The sequence below is a fragment of the Kryptolebias marmoratus genome, linkage group LG1 (genome assembly GCF_001649575.2).
Source record: "Kryptolebias marmoratus isolate JLee-2015 linkage group LG1, ASM164957v2, whole genome shotgun sequence".
Classification (NCBI taxonomy): Eukaryota; Metazoa; Chordata; class Actinopteri; order Cyprinodontiformes; family Rivulidae; genus Kryptolebias; species Kryptolebias marmoratus.
In genome coordinates, this window is record NC_051430.1 from 34,809,863 (window position 1) to 34,832,069 (window position 22,207).

Consider the following 22,207-nt stretch of genomic DNA (forward strand, 5'->3'; position numbering starts at 1 on the left):
CTGAAACCAACTTCAGCTTCGTGGAATTGAAGGAGAATATTTTCAGCGAGTTCCCTCGGTTGTGTTTCAGCGTAAGTGGCGCTCTTCTTCTTCTTCTGGTCTTTATTTTAGCAGTAAGGTAGCAAAGCTGCGCTCTTTTTCGTAGACATTGAGTTTGGCTGCAGCTGCACACAGTTGCAGCGCCTCCTACAGGAAACTGGTGGAGAACCACGCCAGAACCACGCCGTTCAAAAGCCTTGTTTGGATTCAGGTTTTTATAAAACACTGAGGTCCGGACCTCGGGGTCCTCAGTGGGAGCTACAGCCCTGCATGCATCCATCCATCCATATATAATCCTTTGAGCAAGTTCTGGGTCTGCCTCAGGGTCTTCTTCACTGGAAAAAGCTCAAAAGGGAGGTGCCCAGAAGCTATCCTAATCAAATGCCTGATTCATTGGTTCATCTCTCGCTCCATCATGCCATCCGCCTGAGGCAAAGACTCTGCTTCAACCCAGAGGAAGCATTCCATCTTTTTCCTGTTAAGAAACATGACCTCATCTTAGCTGCTTCACGCTCAGCTGTTAATGTTGAAGACGCTAACAGAAAACACATCACCTGCAAAAAGCAGAGTTGACGGCCTGAGGTTCCAAAACCAGAAATAGAACAAGCCTTACTTTGTGCCAAGAATGTGGATACAGCTCCTGCTTTGGTTATACAGAAACTGGATAGGCCTTAAAAGCAACCCTGGCACCCAATATTCCCACAGCACATCCTCGATAAAATGCCTCAAGGAACACAATTGTAAACCTTCTCTATATCCATAAAATACACGTGAAATCAATGTTCAAACTCTGATTCCCCGCCCCAGCAACGTTGAAAGGGTGGCCTGGTTCACTGTTCCACAACCTGGACAAAAGGCACAACTACTCTTGAAATTTAGGAGATAGCGTTTTTTCCAACATCCTGGTGCAAACTTTCCCTGGGAGGCTCTAAAGTTCGTTTTACCCAGTAGCTTTTACTTCCTGCCATCGTCAGACTCTTCAAAGTAAAACTCACCCATTTTATTTTTCCCCTCTTCATACTTCACCCGCTGAAGAATGTGATGGACGATGCGACTTCTGGTGGCGTTGTTAAAAAAGGTTTCCTTGTTGTGGATGATGAAACTGTAGGTAAAGAAAGAAGTGCCTGTGTGACTGATATTTGAGCCAACTCAACTGTGAGAGGCGGTGCCAAGAATGTTTAGAGGCAAAATATAAAAAAACAAACTCACTGATGGATTCTTGAGCGACTGAAGGGGGCAGTGAAGCTTTCATTCTCCTCCAAGTACGGCAGAGTGTCGCTGTCAAACTTCATGGGCTTGCGGGGGAGCCATCCTCGAAACTGGTTGATGCGCTTCTCCATCCTGAAAGAGCGGCTTTATTAAACACTGCAACAGCGGAGCATTGCTTTGAAAACTAGCATGCAGTTTCTTGGACTGAACTCCAACCTGCTCAAAAACTTGTGCCGTCGGTGCATGTAAAAGATCTTCCTCCTGTAAGTGATTAAGATGAATAAAGTTAGAACAGGGCCATATTTAGGCCCCCTTTGCAATGGATGATGACCTTGCTATGCTCTCCACAACCTACACCAGTGGTTCTTAAAGTTAGGGTTGTGAAACACCATGTGGGGAGTCTTTAGGACACAGGTGTCGAACTCCATTCCTCGGGGGGCGCTGTCCTGCATGTTTTAGACGTGCATCTCATCCTATGACTCTCAGACTGCAGCTACAGAGCAGAACAATACAACTATGCGTACACCATTTGCGCTAGGTTGTTTTCATGACCTTGTCACAATCTTGAGGAAATTTTCACCTGTACATATGGGAGGTTTATGGTCCTCCACAATCAGTTTTAGCCTTGCCGGGATTGAGAAAATACCATTCAGCAGCATGAGAGGACGCAGGTAAAAAGCAGGCCTGACCACGATAGGAACAAGTGAAGGACAACTGAGCATGGCATGGTATTTATTGGTGTGTAGAGAGTGTGATGCATGCAGGCCCCACATCATAGGAACACCGTCACTGCTACTAAGGACTCCAATACACTGCCACCACAGTAATAAGTCACCACAACCTCACTATGGAAGATTTGTGAATGCTCAATGCCTTCCACAACCTATCACATGTATTGGTTTGTTCTTAATACATCTCTGAACCCTTTGCCAAGACTCTATGAAGACTGTCGTGTTCTGACTGATTTTTCTTTACTTCATCATCCAGAGTGAAGGGAAGGCATAGACAAGACAAGCAGCTCTAAAGTAATATTTGAAGACCAATTAGACAAATGTTTGGATTTTCAAGAACAAACTATAAGGGGCATTATATTGAGAAAGACCACGGGCACACCAATTAGAGACAATAAAGTTTAATGGCACTTTTATCACCTGTGTGTTAAGGGGTTTTGGTATGTACTGCATGTAGTATTTCATGAGAGAGATTTTTTGCATCTGCCTCGTTTTTTCTTGTTTTTTTGTCTCACCTGAAAGGCATGCGAATGTTCATGAGTTCTGCATAGTGACAGAGAACATCCCATGGTGCATGAAGCTTGAGGAAGATCACATCACTGTTTGTTAAACAAGCCTGTATGGAAGCCAAAAAACACACAAAGCAAACACAATTTCAGCAAGTAACAAGAAGCATAAAGCGCCGTCTTGCAAGCTGTTGCAATCCTCGAATATGCTCTTCTTCTCTCAACCCTGTTCTGTCTGACAGTGGGAGTTTGTTCAAAACGATAAAAATTAAAAGCAAACTTAGAACGGACCTAAAAATAAATAAATGACTCCGTGTAAAAACGGTTGAAAGACACATCCTCCATTGTCTCCCCCTGCATGTTTTGAATAATCATCATGAAGACGCTACAGCACCAAAGAGAGTGGTCGAGGTAATTTACATCAGAGGACGTTCACATTTTCTTTTTTCGAGTGACACTTGAGTCGAACTAGAAACAGCATTACACAAAATTGCTATCGCATTTGTTGTTTTGAGAGTAGGCAGCTTTTCAGAAGTCAGAACAGGAGTTGGTAGTGATCCATTTTTAGGCACAACGTCACCAAAGTTTCATGTATTAAATTGGCTTGAGACATCAAATCGCCTTACCACAAACACAAATAATGTGTAATATAATGGTTAGACAGGGCTAACTAATGCATTAGCTGCGCTCACAGGATTAATGTCTCGTATTGTGGAAGAGGATTTCATTCTATGACTTAGAGGCAGCTGCAGACTGCAACTTACCAATTATGGAAGAGAAGCTATGTTCGTGTGTAAAGACTGTTCGTTTGTTATTGCCAGAAATTTCCAGGACAAGGAGTTTGTGATAATAGACGTTTCCTGGAACCAGACTCGGCCAGCTGTTCTGGCTGGTTCCCTGTAAGTGTCGTAGGAGTTATGTAAACTTCTGATCAATCACGAACTGGTCAGAAGTATGCAATACACACCAATGTATTCAGTCTGTTTAAATACGCCCAGTTTCAGAGATACTTGGGGATCCTTTGTGGATTTTGTGATGATGATAAGATGTGACAGTTAAAGAATCCCCCGTGTTCTGGCACTGAGGAGAGAGATAGTGGCACTCATTTATTTCAGTGTAAGAACTGCCTTTAGATCCCACAAATTGGTGGCCTGTACGGGGGATTTCAGAACAACTGGCCAAGTCTGGTTCCAGGAAACGTCTGTTATCACAAATTCCTTGTCCTGGAAAGTTTTGGCAATAACAACTAAACACTCTTTACATACGAACATAGTTCTTCCATAATTGGTAAGCTGCAGTCTGCAGCTGCCTTTAAGTCATAAAATGAAATCCTCTTCCACAGTATCAGCTCCAAAAACCACCATGGGTAACTCTGCTTCCATTGTTCTGTGTTTTCTTTAAGCTTTTAGCGGCTAACATTAAAGGTACTCATTAATAAAGGTCATCAAATGGTGCAGTTTGAAAGAGTTTACTCCAGTAGTCTTCCAGATATAATAATGTGCATTTCTTAAATGCAGGCATGCATTAGATGTAAACAAAGCTGAAAACTATGTGAAAGTTTGAATCACGTGATTGATTGTTGTCGACCAAAACAGGTGCCAGTTTCCAATGACACATTTGATGAACCAAGAGGCTATCATGGCAGGAAATCCCACTCAATAAACCACTTAATGAATAGAAAACATCTTTACCTCCTTTTCCATGTGTAAGCCCTCTGCACGAATGTTTCGCTCAAATACTTCCCTCTTCTCTGACTGGGAGCTGGACTTCTTGTAAACCAGGATGTAGTCTATGCAGCTTTTTCCATCGCTAAAACAGAGACCAGTGTATTTACTCTTCCCCTGTGGACAAAGAATAACAAAAGAACAGTATTAGTAGATCTGGGGTCCAGTAGATCCATTAGTAGATGATCATTACAGATCATCTACTGTGGATTTCAGGTTAATGAATATGTAGGCCTTAATCCCAGACTTTAATCTCAAACTCACATTACTCTAAACAGTAAATATGTAGTTTGAAAATAGCAATAGATAATTTAGAAGCACCACTGACCTCTGGGATGCCTAATTCAGACTTGGTGTTCTCGTCAAGGATACTGCTGTGGGTTCCAGGGTTCAGTAGGGTGGAGTCATCGTCTCTGGATGAACTGCTGATGCCCTCTGACCTTTCCGTCTCCAGCAGCACTTTGAGATCTTTCACAGCTGAGGGAAATGAATTGTAAATCAAACAGAGTTCAAAGTGGACACATTTTTAAGTGCTACTTTTTACTTTTTCTGACCAGATAAGTAGAAGTTTATACTTATTTCACCTTCAGCCCCTGCAAAAGCAGTTTGGAAGAAATAATCCTCATAGTGATGCTGACATTTGATGTTTTGGACATAATTTGGTCCACGTGCAGACCAATGACGGGTGGGTGAAGGATTGAATTTGCAAGGAGCTGCCATGTTTGGAACAGACACCAGAGGACATGAGTGGGGATTTCAAGACAGTAGCCAGAATGTCCAACAGTCAGTCAAAACAGTGATTGATGATCACCGGATGAAGAGGACGCCTCATAGACAACATATTAAACAGTATTACCAGGTTTGATAGGGGTCCTTTTGTGAGTTTGCAAGTGGTCATACTGCCCAGCATGTGGGGTGTACACATGTCAAATGGTCCTTTTTGTGAACTAATGGGTATGTGATGGCACATACACGTCGTGAAGGTCCCAGTTGCCCAAGATGGACCACACCAGAGGATGATCGTCTCATTGCGCACCAAGCATCACAAAATTCCTTAATGTTTGTGTGTGCCATCAAGGAACACTATCCTGCATGTTTTCATTGTTTCTCCTCTCTTCAGCAGGTCTTTATGTTCTGAAGAAGCCTGTTAATCACTCACTCATTCAAATCAGGTGTGTCAAAGCAGGGAAACAACTAAAACATGCAGGATAGTGTTCCTTGATTCCTTGGGAATCACTGATCTAATAGACCCTTTTCATCCACACTGTGTCTCAGTGACTGTGAAGGCATCCTATATGATTTAGAGTGGTACCAAAACCAAGGGGTGTGGACTAATGACAAATGTATCATGAATAGATCTCTATGTTGTATCTCCACAAATGACACTTGTGTTCTTGTATGATGAAACCAAAGCCAGAGGACCAATCCTGTCTACGTTGTGGATAAACACACCAGCGTTTCCCCTGGCAGCATGATGTGGAGAGCCATCGAGTCTGACTTCAGAACACCTCTGGTAGTGATTTGGGAAAACCTGATGGCACAGAGCTAGTACCCTGGTACAGTGTATCAACAAGATTGTGCTCGTCCATACACAATACATGCATGTGTGTGGACTGCCTGCGTCACGCTAATCTCCACCACTGGCTGACCGTGTCCTTTCGCCAAATGAACAGAAGTGATCAGCTTGGGTTTAAATCTCAACCTAGACCTGATCTGTTGGATGCCACAGGAGTGCATACAACAGCTGTTCCATGACTCCATTCTTCAAAAGGTAATCTCTTCCTCCCTTTTCTATTCTATGTACTATTACTATTTGTTTGACCTTTGTACTGTTCTATCAGGTATTATGTAATACTGCACAATTATATCAGCTGTAGTGGAAACAAAATTAGAATGACTGAACTTAGTTTGTTGTGTAGTTACAACCAACCCTTTCTGTGATGCCATGCACTGCTCTGATGGTTCAGAACTATCTAATACTATCAGAACAATCACAAGCTGACTTCTTGAATCATTGACAGAGTTTGATCAAACGAAGGTTTAGAGAAACTTCAGGCCCTGTTGGTGTTGTGTCTCACCCAGTGGAGGCGCATGGTCTTGGATGCTGGAGTCCAGAGCCTCGGCAGAGGATTCCTCCATGACGTCTTCCGTCTCGATGTGCAGACCTGTGAGCGGTCTGTCCGCTGCCTTGAAGCCGGATGTCGAGGGCTGCAGCGGCGCTCGGTGTCGGTGGGGGCTCTGTTGCTTGGACTCAGATCCATGTAGAGACAAACTCACATCTGAAAAACACAAACACTTTAAAGTTGATTACATATTCAGATACAAATTCATTTTAGAGGTCACAATCTACTTCTAAGACTAGACTTAAGAATTTCCTTTTTGATAAATCCTATAGTTAGGGTTGGCTTGGGTTTCCTGAGTTATCCCTTAGTTATCTTCCTGTTAAAAGGGAGTTTTTCCTTTCCACTGTCGCCAATAGGCTGCTCAGGATGAGAGACTGCGACAAAGTGAAGATTCAACCCAATCTGCTGGCCTCCTTAGATAGATAACGTTTACTAATTGGCTTTAATAGTGTATGTAAATGTTTTTGTACAGTGCTCTGAGACGACTCATGTTGTGACTTGGCGCTATATAAATAAACTGAATTGAATTAAACTTTGATTTGGACAGTGTGAAGAGTTTAGTGACATCTAGTGGCCAGTTCACAGATTGGAACAACATAACCAGCAAACTTCTAAAGACTTTTTAAAGGGATGCAATTACTGCCCAATTATTTTGAGTTTGACTTTAAATAGTTGAATTCTGTGAACACTTTTCCCTACATGCCCAAAACACAAAATGTCCAGGGTTCGTGTCCGGACCCAAATTAAGTCTTATCTGGACCCAGATCGGTAGGTAAATTTCCATCGAAGTATATTTTTTCTTTCCTTTAAAGTAAGTGTTTATTGATTTTAGTAAAAAAAAAATAGCAACTTTTAGGAAAATGCCCCATGAAATCAGGCATTTTAGCCGCAACAATCACAAAAAATCCTGGAGGGACTAAATATTAAAATCTTCAATGCAAAGCAAAATAAATCTGTAACATAGAAGTATAACAGCAGCTTTGTGAATCCCTATTTTTTTTAATACACCTGCTTGAAAAGTTCTTTATTTTACTTTTAAATGCTAATTTATTTTTACTGAAAAGTACAAGGATCCCCTCATTTCATATCATGAACTCTTTAAGACTCTCTGGATTGTTAACCAGTTCAGATTTTAGTGGAAGTGGAGTAATTTGTGTTCTTGTAATGCTTTACATGGCAGCTTTGAATAATCACCACTGTCTAAACAGGTTTTAAACAATCAAACACGTAATGGTGCAGCCAGTTTGGATAAAAGCCTCAATTTTCCTTCTCACGACGTATTGATTTCTCGAGCTTTCACCGATTCAAGGGGCTGGCTTCTCTCTGCAGAGGGGACCAGCCGGTGGAAATGACCATCACGGCTAGAAAAGCTGTGCAAAGAAGTAACTGTAAATGTGACTATATGTGCTCAGTCAAAAAATAAATAATAAAGGGTGACAGAAACAGAAGAATATTGGGTGAATAATAATAGGGGTGATGCAATCCATTGTGACTCTTAATGATCCTCTTTTCCCCTCCACACTTAGAAGAACTTTTACAAAAATAATCATAAAGGAAGAGTCATAAAAAGCTACCGGTGCAATATGTTGGCTTTTTGAAAGTTGCTTTTGTCGATAAAAAATAATAATTTCAAGATGGTACAGCAGTTATTTTTTTATGTAAAATGGTTTAGCAAAAATAAAAATCCATAAAATGCTTATGAATTCATTTTAAAATCTGCTTTCCCTACCTACATTTTTGACATCATCCATATTTTATTGGTTTTGGTTTTGTCCAAAGTGCTACCCCCGAATTACATGCTGAACCTCCACAGTGGATCAGTGATGACATCATCATCGCCATGTGATGTCATCACTGTATGTTGACGAACTCTGAGCGCAAACCTCCACCAAGGCCATATAGGGTCGTTAAAACATTGTAGTGATCGCAATAACTACCGAAACAACCTCAGCGTTTCCTAAAATTTCATTAAATCTGTTCTTTACTTCTTTAATTAGTCTTGTGCACCGAAAACACACCTCCTTGGTGGAGCTCAATAAAGACGGATTGAATTGGATTGACAGCTTCTTGAACGGAACTCAAGTTAAAGCTGGTTACGTTTATAAAAACAGATTTTGCTGCACGGTGGAAAAGAGGGAGGCGGTAAAGTCTGCCCAGAGGACCATCGAATGCAGCCTACCACCCATTAGTGACATCTACACCGCCAGATGATGGTACAGAGCCAGTTGCATCCTTCGTGACCCCCCACCCACCCTGCACACAAACCGTTTACCCCCCTCCTTTCATACATTGAGCCTTGACCCTCTGAAGATCCTGTAACTTTATGACAGTAACTGTTCCTGAGGGGAAAAAATATTTTATTTACATAACAGCTGAAAAATACCATTTATTAACACTTTTTTTCCACCATAAACTAGTCCGTCTATTAAAGCTGGCTCCGCCTCAAATTGAAATGACTCTTAGCTCCTTGAGTGCCTTTAGTTTGACAAAACTGCACAATTCAGTGTTTGAAAAAATGTGGGAATTTTTATGATTATTTTTGATACGATAAATAAGGGATCAAAAACACTAGAGGGAAGTTAAATGACTGGGAGTTTACAGGAGCGTTTAAAACAAATCCAACTAAGTAAAAAAATTTTCAATAAACTTTTAGATTTTGTCTGGAATGGACGTGTTCATCGACAACACCGAAAAATAAATAAAAATAATAACAGAAACACAAATAAATGTGTGGTAAATTCATCTCCAAAAGATCTTCTGTTGCTGCTGCTGCACAGATTTCTTTTTTTAGCTGTGATTTTGGCTTAATTGGTTAATTTGCTGCCCTAGAAACCTGCGTTTCGTTCTTATCGTGAGGTTTGAATGACAATAAATCTGATCTGATTTATTGGGAGAAGACAAACATACATCGATGTCAGAGACAAAGTAAAACAAAAATACTGTTCAAAACCTTTAAACTCATAATAAGGATTAAACTTTGAAGCTGTCTACAAACCCCAGTGAGCTGGGTCTGTTTGTCTGTAGCTGTGAATATATTCAAAGCTTCTCCACATTTCAATTAATTGAACTGAACAAGTCTGTATTTTCTGTTGGGCGGNGGGGGGGGGTCCTCTGGAGAGCAGGAAGACTTAATCAGGAGACTGGCTGACTTTGAGGTCTGCGATCTGAATTTTCACGTGTGACAGCAAAGGCAACTCAGCCGGATTTTTCTGCTGAGATGTAGTTAACAGGGACGGAGACGGGGGGGGGGGGGCAGCTTTTAATCAGTCGCTAGGCGCAGCTAATAGGAAGACAATAAACTGCCTGAAAGTGACAAATATTGCTCACCGTTGAGTTTACGATCCCATTTCTGAAGCTGTTTATGGGCACCCATAGAAAATCGCTACAAGAGTTTCGATGTCTCTTGGTATCCCAACAACAATACTTTTTTTTGTTTTTCAGCAAGATATCTTATGGACCACTGCACAGATTTGAATGCGAGTCTTAGAAAGCAATCATCTACAACTGATATACTCCAACTGTTTGGATTCAGCTCAGATCAAAATGGCCACCACAAGCAATCGAGCTTAGCAAACACAAAAATGGCTTTAACCCTGTCAATTGACAGGTATTGGGGTAAAATCTGGTGTGGTAGTAGCCGGATCTTCCTCTCCGTCCTCTCAGCTGTTAGATTGTAAATACTGATCAGTAAACAGCTGGAACTTGTTATTTATTAGCTAACCTGAACATTTCCAGGCCTCCTCTTGATGCTCAGACACAACTTCCTGCTGTCTTTCAACCACTTTGAAAAGCTTTCTTTCCTGCCTCCATCTTTATCTTTCTGCCTCTCCATCTTTAGCTCTCTGTCATCAGACGACAACACGACACGCACGAAAACAGTGGAAGTGGGCGGGGCTTACGGCACGCTGCGTAATGAGTGCTTTCTCACATTTAGCCTCCAAAGTCACCAGATTTGTTGCTAGTCGCTTTAAAAAAATGCTAGAGGGATCTGAAAACTCGCTAAATATAGCGTTAGTGACAAAAAGGCTGCGTGCGTGGTTTTTTTTTTTGAAATACAAAGTGTGGCGTGTGAGGGCCAAATGCGGGACTTTTGGCTGTCCCACACAGGGTGATGCGGGACAAGGGACAGGGGGGCTAAATGCAGGATGGTTGGTAAGTATGACTTTGTTTGGATTTGTTACTTTGGAAACACGGGATGTACGTTGTAGCACAGTGGCGTGCTTGTCATTCGAGGAAACTATACTTTTAAGCAATATAAAATGCACCATTTATATAGGCAAAAATTATGCATTTATACTTTTAAAGTCTAGCTGTTTTTTAATCCATTTTATGCAACACAGAAATGCGTGGGATGCTGCCTTACGGTGACGCTAGCATGGTTACCCACGTACCTTTGCGGTAAATTGTTGTCACTTCATTTTATGCTCTTATTAAATCTCCCTGTTTTATAGAGTAGGCTATAAAATTTAAAACTAAAATGTAGTTGTTTTTTTACCAAAAATTGTCAGATCAGATTGTCATCGTCGTTTACTGTCAAAAAACAGACTAATAGAAGTTTTTTTTTAAATGATGCATTTTCATTGGGATCAACTGTTTTGACGCCAGATTACAGCCCGTCGCTGACCTGGTTTTCCTCCGGCGCTCCAGAGCTGCTCTCATTAGTCGAAGGGAAAATTGCATACTATAAATATTGGCTCCCGGGGGGAGTGAGGCGCCACATATTAACCTACATCGTGCGACCGGTTAAACAATACGTCCATCAAAGTTTAACGGCCGTAACACGAGCCACAGCCGATGCATGGCAGCAAACACAAAGACCTCCTCCTCGGATCTGTTTCAGGACGCACCGTTTCCATTTGTCATCTGCTTTTAATCCTTTTCTGCTCTGATGTTACTGCAAGAGCCATTCATGCTCATGCTATTGTTTTTGTTTTAGGCCAGGGTTGTCAAACCAAGGGACGCAAAAATTTGGTCCTAGCCAAGCGCCAATCACGATCAATATTTATTAAAAATTACATAAATTAATTGGTTTTAGATGCATTATGTCAAATCATTCATATAGAAATATCAATGACCTTTTCCCAGTTACAGATTATACAGAATTTAGAGCAAACAGACTTTAATGAACACAGACAAATAGATCAAACTTCAAAAAGCTCATCATTAGCACCCATTTCTTACGCCTCACTCAGCTTTTAAATGAAGTTTTTAACATTAAAACAGACAAAAACCTGATCATACAGAAATTAAAACTATATATTGTTGGCTTCTAAGTCACTGTCAGAGAAAACTTCAGTTTTTTTAAACAAAATAAGAATCAGAGACTCGATCTGAACCAGACTGGAGGGCCGGATGAAATGTTACAGAGGGCCGGATCTGGCCCGCGGGCCTTGACTTTGACACATGTGTTTTAGACGAATACCCCAAGTATTAGTCCGCTCAATAGATTTAATTGATGTTGAGGTTAATTTCTCCCCCTGGGACGAAGAAATGAAGCAGCAGAAACAGGAAGTTAAATGTTTTTTTTTTACTCCAAGTGGTTATTTTAAAAACGAAATCCAACTTTTACTTATAGATTTAAACCAGAAATGTCAATACAGCTCCAACAGATTTAAAAGCTATGATTTTTCAAACGTTATTGCCAACATTGTCGTGCTCTAAATAGATCCTGGAGACGATGCTCAGCTACCACCACACTCAACGTTACTGCAGTGTTCGTGTCATTAGCTGATTTATCGCAGCTGATTTTTTATTTTTAATGGCAAAGTTTTAAACGCAGATCTGTTTGTGCTCGGCGTGCGAGCTGGGGTTCAGTCTCAGCGACCACCACGCCAACTCCCCCCCCCCCCCACAGCTGTGAAAGCTGGTAAAAAGGGCGTCCATGTTTTTGCTTGTGTGTGTGTGTTTGTCTGTTAGCGAAATATCTTGTGAACTACTGCACAGATTTGAATGAAACTCTCAGAAAGCAATCAGTGGATTTACAGCTCCAACCCAAAGCAAGATGGCCACCACAGCTGAGCAACCTTAGCAAACACAAAAACGGTTATAACTCAATCAAATTTGCAGAAATTGACCTAAAATTTGGCGCGTTGGTATCTAAGACTGATCTCCAGCTCATAGTCTGAGATCTAACGGATCACACAAGATTTCTTCTTTTAAATTTTGTCTCTAACTGTCTGTCTGTTAGCAAAATATCTCATGAACTACTGGACATATTTTAATAAAACTCTTAGGAAGTAATCATTGGATGTACATCTACAGCTGATTAACTTTTAGAGTCACCCAAGGTAAAGATGGATGCATCAGCGAACTAAACTCTAAAAACATAAAAACACGCTTTCCTTTAAATTTTGGCTTTAAATGTGAGCGTTGACCCTGTTTGTCTGTTAGCAAAATATTACATCAACCACTGGATGGGTTTTAATGAAACTCTCAGAAAGTAATCATTGGATGTTCATCTACGAATGATCGACTTTTGGAGTCACCCGAATTAAAGATGGACGCCGCAAGCAATTGATATTAGCAAACACAGAAATGGCTATATGGCAGGTAATTTTACAGATATTGAGCTAAAATTTGATGTGGTAGTAGCTGAGAGTCGTGCTCAGCACACGGTCTGCACGAGCTGACAATATTCCATTCCATCTCATCATAAAATTAGTTGAAAACTCATGAAGGGTGGCGGGTGACATGCATTCCTTCAAGGTCTGAATATTTTGGGGATGTTTTCACCAGATGTTATTGACGCCAAATGGAAATCACTTCATCGATGCGGTACGCTGTCGTCACACTCGAATATCGAACTCAGACCACATTCAGGCTGTGTGTGAAGCAATGACAGGGGGGAGGATGGAAGAACGGGAGGCGGGAGGCGGGGGGGAGGGATGTGTTGCTAAGGGAGAAAGTGTTCGCTCCGTTTGGATGCACCCATCATTGCCCTTGGGTGCATGTTCTCCCAAAACGGATGATGCTGACCTGCTGCTGGTGCCTGGGCAGCACCGATCCAACACACACACACACACACACACACACACACACACACACACACAGATCCACAGCCTCTCTGGAAGAGACACAACCCCGTGTCTCAGAGGTGATGCGTCGCGGACGGCGAGGACGAGCGCGAAGGAGAGTTACCGTTACAAAGGAGCACGGCTGGGAGAGTGCGTGAAGGTCATACGAGAGGAGGCAGCGCAGAGAGAAGTTCGAGCGAGACACGGCGACACATGGACGAGCACTGCAGCAAAAAAAAATAAAAAAAAGTTAAAAAAAAACCCCTCATCTTCTCTGCAGAACAAGCCGCCTTTGCTTCAAGACAACTTGACGACACTCACCGTGAGAAGGTGGGCAGAGGCACAGAGACAGCTTCCCCCCTCTGAGCGGAAGACCAGCTGAGCCGAAGCCTGATTACTACACACACACACACACACACGCACACACACACGCACACGAGCGTGCAAATGACCTCGCTGAGGAAAACAAACAAACACGACGTCCCACGAGGGACACCAGCATCCCCACTTTTTACTCCAAACACTTCATCCCTGCATCCTCTCATCCAGCATCTCTCTCTCTCTCTCTCTCTCTCTCACACACACACACACACACACACACACTGACAGATCTGTGAAAGAAAAGCTCTCAGGTGTCAAAAATCCTTAAGGAAACGAAACAGGCATGAGTAGGATGTTTACAGTGGAAGGGGAAAAAGAGGGAGAGAGGGAGCGAGGGGGGCGTGTGCAAATCATCAGCTTTCCTAACCGGTCGTCCCCCGGCAGCCAATCACAGATCAAGGTGCTCTGACGGCGGCCAATCAGAAAAGAAGGGCCGTCTGTGTCGGTGTTGCTGCAGCTCAGCACAATGACAGTTTGGCACTGATTACAGTGTCAGCAGGTACCTCTAATGGAGACTCAAGGGCACACACACACACCTACACACACACACACACACACACACATGCTTATTGGAACTTGATATCAGGTAAAAACAGATATACTGTATGCAAACATCAAAGCTGATATTTTCACTTAAGCGTGCAAAAGTTTGGGCACCTCAATTACAAAATTCTGCTGCAGTGAATACGGAGTTAAACTGGTGTTTAAAGGCTTATAGGGAATTTAATATTTATTAAAAAAAAATACAGCTGCAAACAAAAAAAAACCCCAAACAAACAAGGTAAGTGACCAGCATGCAAAACATTTGGTATTATTTTACTCTTTTTATTAGAAATACATTGAAACTGCTTCATTTCTTCAAAACAGTCTTTCATTTAAAAATCTGATTCGGCATGCTTGCTTTATTTTTGTTTTCTTCTTATACTTTTAGCTACCATTTTGATAAAATTAGCAAGCTTTTTGCTACTTTTTGCTTTCGGCTCATTTTCAGCTTCAGCAAATTGCAGTAAAGTCCTTCAGCGCTCAGCATCCACGCTGGATTTCTGCAGAAAGTCCATTTTCTGACACCCTGTCTGCTTTTAACACGAGGCTTAAAACTTTCTATTTAATGAATCCTATAGTCAGGGCTGGTTTGGGTTTCCTGAGCTCTCCTTTAGTTCTGCTGCTGGAGGACAAACTGTCCACATGTCCTCACTCTGCTGCTGGAGGACAAACTGTCCACGTGTCCTTTAATTCTGCTGCTGGAGGACAAACTGTCCACATGTCCTCACTCTGCTGCTGTTTTTACTCGCTCTCCTCTCCATGTAATTATTTATATCGTTAAAATTTGTTTTTCTGTCTTTCTTTCTATAGAAACCCCACCTGGACCCGTCATTCAGTGTTTGTCTGCGTCTCCTTCCTGTCCTCTCAAACTCCAGCCGGTCGAAGCAGATGGCCGCTCGTCCGGATCCTGGTTCTGGTTCTGGTTCTGGTGGAGGTTTCTCCCCGTTAAAAGGGATGTTTTTTCTTTTTATTGCTATCTCTGTGTCGCTCAGGTTGGAGGGTTGCACAGAAGTGAAGATTTAACACAATCTGATAGATTTCTTTTACTAATTAGCATTTTATAATACGATTGTATTATAATAGGAAAAAAATCAACTGTAATTGAATTTGATATGGTCCTGTTCTGGATACAGAGTAAGAAATTTACCCAAAAGGGCTCAACCCATGGATATTAATCCTTTTTTTAAGCTCGCTCCTTCCCAACTTCCCATTTATCTTTTATAAATTCTAAAGAATGTGAAAAATAATGTAATGTTCAAATAAAAAACAAGAAAATCAACCCAGTGTTGCTGTGGAAATCAGGCCATCATCTACCTTTTTAGCTACAATTACTGAAATTACAGGAAGAAAAATCATAATAATATAGTATCGTGTTAAAGAAAGTAACAGATTTATGACCAAATAAGTATTTCCCCAAATATTTAGGTCAAAAGATGAGCCTGTGTGAGGAAGAACTATAATCACAGCAGGGTTTCCAGATATGCTCCATCAGCTCTTTTGCAGAAGCATGAAGCTGGTTGCAGCTTTGTCTCCAGACAAGACCTTCTTGTCCCTTTTTCCTCAAATCTAAAGGCTTTCTAATGAACACGTGGAGCGTACTTGTGCTGCTGTCACACAGGGTCTCCTGACTGGCGCTGCAGGTGGGCAGGGGGGTGACGGACAGTGATGCGGGGCAGGAAACGGGCTCGGGGTGCTCGCTGACGGGCGGCACGGCCGAGGCCTCCGAGTGGACGCAGTCCGGACTGGGGAGATCTGGTCCGTTCCAGTGGGAGAACCCGATGGCCACCTGACCACCGAGGTCGAACCCTGTCGAAGCAAAACAAAAACAGAGAAGCATTAAGATTATTTCCTAAGCAATGGTGCCCTCTAGTGGTCAACACTATAAGACTGAGGTCAGAACGACATCAAGCGATTATCATTTTACAGTCAGCAACTGCTGCAACCTGAAAAGTGAAAAATTTGTTTTTAAAATGAGAAACATTGGAACATAACTGCATGAAAAAAATAGAAATTATCCTTTTTATTTTCCACATTCTGGGCTGCTTTCTCTGCCTCATGACGACATGCAGACTGCAGATCCAGCTCTATAAAATTTGGCTGCCGCTTGTTTTCTGTCCAATCTGGGTAATAATATCTGTTTTTCACTTTTTAAATATAGGATGTCAGTTTTTATTCATCTCACTGAGGATGTTCAGTAGGCTGATTTGTTTACTACAAGCATTTTCATTTATTATTACAGTCAAAACTAGAGACAACCTTTAAAGGCTGATGTATGGAGGGCAGAAAGCGTCAAAACCTTGAATAAAAAGAAATACATTAATGGCAATAAAATTTGTTAATGTATCTATAAATGTTTTAATAATAATAGAAATAATAGTGTCTTGCTTTAATATTTTACAGCTTATTCCAATTTAATTTACCATGTGTTCATTATTGCACAATTTCCCCTTACCTTTTTGTTCTATATTCAGTCTTCAAGAACTGTTTATATTTTATTATACTGTTTTAAAGTTGTTGGGTAATTTTAATATTTACAGATACATCTTCTGTAGTATTTCTCGTATGCAGATTTTTGTTAATGTTATTCATTTTCCCTATGTGCCATTTACAACCCCAATTCTAAAAAAAATGTCTCATTGTGTAAAATGTAAATGCAAACAGAACGCAATGATTAGCAAAACTCATAAATGTATATTTTATGAACAAGGAAGCATAAGGAACATATCAAATGTTTAAACTAAGACATTGTACCTTTTTTTTGGGGAAACAAAAGTAATTAAAAAAAAAAGTTTTAACATGAACAACAAAAGAAAAGTAAAAGAAAGTGCTACGAGTCAGAAACACCTGGAGGAGCGTTTTGTAATGAATTAGGTCAACTGGTCAAAGGTCAGTTAGAGGACTGGGGATAAAAAAAAAAAGCATTTTAGAGAGAATGAAGCTCTCATCTCGTAAAAATGGGCACCACCGAATCCAAATCTGAAATTCTTTTTGGAAACCACCAACACCACATCCTCTGTCCAAGAGAGGGACGAAGAACAGATCAAAAGTCTGCCTCTCTGATGGTATGGGGGTGCATTAGTGCCTCTGGCATGGGCAGCTTAGACGTCTGGAAAGGCTCCATCAATGCAGAAAAGTCTACAGTTTGTGGAACAACATCTCATATAGAAAAAGTCTTTCATATTTCAGCAAGATAAGGAATCACAAACTGAGAGCCCAGGTGCAGATTCTCTCCCCACTTAAAAACATTTCACTCATCATAAAACCAAATATCCAGCAAACACCCAGGACTGTTGAACAGCTAATTCAAAATTACCTTCTTTACTCTTCACTGTGTTCCATTGTGAATAAAAATATGGGGTCAAAAGATTCAGAATTCACTGCATTCTGTTTTTATTATTCATTCATTCCCATTTTTGGACTTGGTTTAAATGAAAACAAAAATAAATTTAAAAAAAATAATGTGCATTGGATTTAGGGAAGTACACTGACAGAATATAACCTGAGTTTTTTATTGAGTTTTGAACAAAACAACTTCGTGGCTGAGCAACACTAAATTTCCACATTTATATGTGCAAAAGGAAGCTCATAAAGGCATGCACTTTTATTGCTTTATAGTTTTTTTGACAGTATGACCTTTTATGAACATATTTTATTGAATCTGTTTTAAGTTAGGTGACTTTCTGTTAAAAAAGACAGAGCATCATGGCAACTTAAAGGTTCTCTGTTAGCAAAATAGCTCAAGAATCACTGAACAAAGAAATCGGAGGGTTGACATTTACAACCTTTGGAGTCAACCCAGTTCAAGATATTTTCAAGGTTTGGCCAAAATGTCTAGAACTGAATTTTAGTTTAAATCTCTGGCATGAAAGAAATCATTCGATATGCATTCCTTCAGTGAATGCTAAGTTTTTAAATATTATTGTGTGTGACAAACTGTTTAAACTTTTATGTTTATTGTATTTGATTTTGTCATCTGTTTTATGCTTTATTGCTCACTACTAACCAAACTGCCCGTAGGGGGAAATAATCATACTTTGAACCTTGAATACAAACTTTAAACCTGTTTTCAGTTGTGCTGAGTAAAGAAGACACTGAAGGTCCTTTTTCGCCGAATCAGCGGCTTGATTATGCAATATTATGTTTCTACGGAAGCCCAGAAAGGACAAACTGAGAGAAACAAACTGTGAATTTAGATACGAAACCAGACATAGACATTTCCAGAACCTTTCACTTTTACTTGGTGCTTCTGCATCGTAGCCAGAAAAAGATCGAGTAAAGCTTATTTTAAAAAACAAAACTTTGTTTTCTTTATCATTTCAGATGAATGTCGTCTGACTTGTGATCCCGTTGTTCGGTTGCGGAAACGGCGACAAACTAAACAATCGGCGCCACGCAAAAGTGTCGAGGTTTATTATTAGCTAGTGTAGCATCCTTTCACTCCGGTGTTGTTTTTGAGAAAGAGTTATTTTATAAGTCTACAAAAAATTATTTAAAAAACTATTTGGCTAACCATTAGCCTAGCTTGGACAAAGACTTATTCCCTTTTCTTCATATTCTGTGAATTATGGCTCATAAGCTGCCTAAATACCGATAACTATTTGACTGTCATAGTTTTGGTGTTTTGTTTGGTTTTCTAGTTCTTGTTCTGCTGTGTTTATCTTCTGAAATTGTGTTCATGTCTTGTCACTTTCACCTCCCCAGTAACTTGCCACGCCTCCTTCTCTCATACCTTGCTGTTCAGTTACATTCCAGTCTTTCATGCCACACCCACGTTACCGTGACGACTCAATCACTGCCATCATTCTCACCTGTTTGTAATCACTCACCTGTGTCCATTTTCCTCCTGATCCTCAGCCTTTAAATACCGGTCTTTGTTCTTCATTCTCTACTGGGTCATTCCGTTCCATGCTGTGCTTTTCACTTCGTCCACTGTTGTCTCGTCTTGTTATACCTTGCTTTGTCTCTTGTTTTGAATTTTGGATTTTTTGTTATTGTTAGTTTTGCTGCCTTGTCAGCCCTTTTGTTTTGTCAGTTTATTTTAGTTAATAAATTAGCTTCCTTTAAAACTATGAGTCTGCGCCTTGGGTTCGCCTCTGTCTCCACACCTTATGACAGAGACAGAATATTACGTCATAAATTACTAGGCCAAAGTAAAGTATCTGTGATGTCATCACAACATAAAAAATGTCAGACCACGGCAAGTTGAAATTAAAAAAAATGACATGACAAGACTTTTTTTTTGTAAAATAGGTCATATTTTTCCTTTCATGCCGTCTCCAGAACCATAAGAAATGTGAAATGTTGTGAAATTCTAAGGTTAAACGAGTGCTCGCTGTATAAAGATGGGTTTTTAAATAAAATTATTTCATAAAATGAGATTTTTCTGACTTGATTCCAGGTAGTATCTGAGTTACCAGGACAAAATAAACACACACACACCCACATGTCTGTCTCTCTAACTTTGCGGGGACTTTCCTTTGACTTCCATACATTACTACAGCCTAACCCTGACCCTTACCAGTACATAGCTAACCCTAAACCAAACCTAAACTCAATTCACACCTTAGTCCTAAACCGAACCCCTAACCCAAAAACATCATTTCTCCTTGTGGGGACCCACAATGTAGCAAATACAAGTACACACACACACACACACACACACACAGTTTCCTGCAAAACACAAAGCCCAGCAGATTTTGGAAGTACATCAGCAACAAACAAACACTGTCCAATCAATAACAGAAAAGTGGAACGCCTGGAAGTCTCTGAGCCCCCACTCCCAACTCGCACATTCAGCTCAAATTCTGAGCAGGAGGGACCGTACATCATCACATCTAATTCACATTACAGCATTTTACAGCCACGAACCCCCCAGAGGCCCATCACACAGTGCGGCATGACTGCATAGAAAAAAGGCTTCCAAGAAAAACTGTTTGTGCTCCCGTCAGCACTCGTCCCGTCGAGAACAAGAGCAGATCTTTATCTTTCTGTCAGATGCAATATGAAACCAGCTCATGCATCAAATAAAACCTCCGAATGATTTCAAAATAAAAAGGAGATTTGAATTTGGTTTACAGTTCTCTCCTGCACAGTTGGGACGTTTTCAGCTCCTGAATGTTGGCTCAGGAACCAGACATTCAACTCAGACATCAGCATGATTTATGCAACCGACCAAAGGATTTAAGGAACAGTTCTGCAGAAAAGTCAAGCCCTGTTGCAGAAACAGTTTCATTCTGACGGGACTGATGAGTTAAAAGCTAGAACAAATGCAGCCAAACCAAAGTGGATGTGAACATTGTTTCATAAACTTGGAAACAGCTGTCAGTTTTGCATTTCACAATTAATCTGGCAGAAATAATATAACATATCTGTTGGAAATGCCCAAACCAGCCATTGGAAGCCATAGGAACCAGCCCTGATAAGAGAGCAGCAGTATAACAGAGGATTAAAAAGAGTGGGATAGTCTCATATACTGTACAGAGGGATTGGCTACTGTGCAGAAAGGATGCACAGCTTTTTTTTGAAGCTTGTAACTTTAAATAACAAAAGTGATTTACATTAGAAAAAAATCCAAGGCACTCTAAAGAGTTTGTGAGGAAAAAACATTTAAAAATGTTCATTTTCCTCAACGAGAAATTGCACAAAGTTTGGCGAGTGTAATGCAACCAAACTTGGTTTTTACTATTTTTTCACAAACCCTATAAAGTGTCTTTGATTATATAACCCTCCATTTATATTTAAAGCAAAAAGTGTCATTTATCACTATCTAATACAAAGACCCAGCAGCTCCTCTAGATCTTTTGTCTTCAACATTTTACTGAATTTTTTTATTTTTTTATTTTAGAAATATGTGTTTTGTTACATTAGGTAACCCTGGTTCTTGCTTTTCAAATGACCCGGATGACTGATCCACCTGAACTGGCAGAGGCCGTGCTGTAATCCACACCTGGCATGCATCCGAACGACCTCCAAAACTCTCAAAGCGCGGACATAGCGTGTTCTAAGCAATATCTGTGTTGCAGTCATCAGGAGAAAAAAGTGCCCCCCTGGCTCTCTGAGGAGAGCGAGGCCCAGATATGTAAGCTCCTCCACCTTCTGGTGTCCTCGAAGGCTGAAAAAACAAACGCAGGTGCAGATATCTGGGCCGCAGGACACACTCAACAAGGGGAAATCCATGAGGAAGATACAGAGCTGAGCAGTAACGCTGAAACACACCTGCAGTAATATACAGCATGTGCTGCATGTTCCCTCAAGATGTTTTAACCCAAAATATAAAAGAGTGGACTTACACAAACCAAGTTACAATGTTTACAATTGGAACTTAAAGCACTTCTACTAAACAAATTACTAAATAACTTGTGCAGTGAACTCTTTCCAACAGGTCACATCTGCAAGCCATATTTTATTGCAACCAAACTGGGCAATGAAAGATACAAACCAGAACAAATATAATAGTCATATAATCTTAATCCATATTTACAACTTGGTGTTATCTTGACCTTCCTGCTCTACGTCTGCTGCCACGATTAGAGCTGCTGATAGTTGGGTTTTGAAAACTAAAGACGAGTTCTTGTTTAACTCTCTTAGCTCTGTTCATCCACATTTCAGCCATATGCCCCCCAGGCCCTGATAGTTTCTCTAGGTGAAACCACTGATTGGTTGATTGATAAGACAGACCCTCCAGGATTTTGCGATGTTGCGATCGCAACTACTAACGCAAAATCACGCAAACCCAGCGAAATCGCAACTTTTTGCAACTTTGTCCAAAACGCCGCAACTTTCCTGCAACTTTAACCCAATATTTATTGTTTCTGAAGTGATTCGCCACCGTTTCTGTGGTCTAGTCTCTTCTTTGTGGGTTTGTGTAGCGTGGAATACAAAATAAGCCCAAATAACTCAGGAAGAAGACACGTGACGTCACTTCCTGTTAACATCAGA

The 22,207-nt window shown here is 40.8% G+C and overlaps 1 protein-coding gene across 3 annotated transcripts in view; it reads right to left on the bottom strand.

Annotated features, from left to right (window-relative positions):
* Positions 1–22,207, bottom strand: part of LOC108244990 (anoctamin-4) — a 56,711-nt gene that overhangs the window by 28,321 nt on the left and 6,183 nt on the right. The window contains exons 1-9 of one of the 3 annotated variants that reach the window (XM_017431593.3): positions 13,667–14,020; positions 13,470–13,569; positions 6,288–6,488; positions 4,538–4,686; positions 4,177–4,326; positions 2,495–2,595; positions 1,465–1,509; positions 1,249–1,380; positions 1,035–1,141 (exon numbers count right to left, since the gene is read on the bottom strand). In XM_017431593.3, coding sequence (XP_017287082.1) covers positions 1,035–1,141; positions 1,249–1,380; positions 1,465–1,509; positions 2,495–2,595; positions 4,177–4,326; positions 4,538–4,686; positions 6,288–6,348 — 745 coding nt within the window. In that variant the 5' untranslated portion in view covers positions 6,349–6,488; positions 13,470–13,569; positions 13,667–14,020. Of the gene's footprint in view, positions 1–1,034; positions 1,142–1,248; positions 1,381–1,464; positions 1,510–2,494; positions 2,596–4,176; positions 4,327–4,537; positions 4,687–6,287; positions 6,489–13,469; positions 13,570–13,666; positions 14,021–15,868; positions 16,076–22,207 lie in introns of those variants that run through there. The other 2 variants (XM_017431591.3, XM_017431594.3) reach the window with 2 other exon arrangements.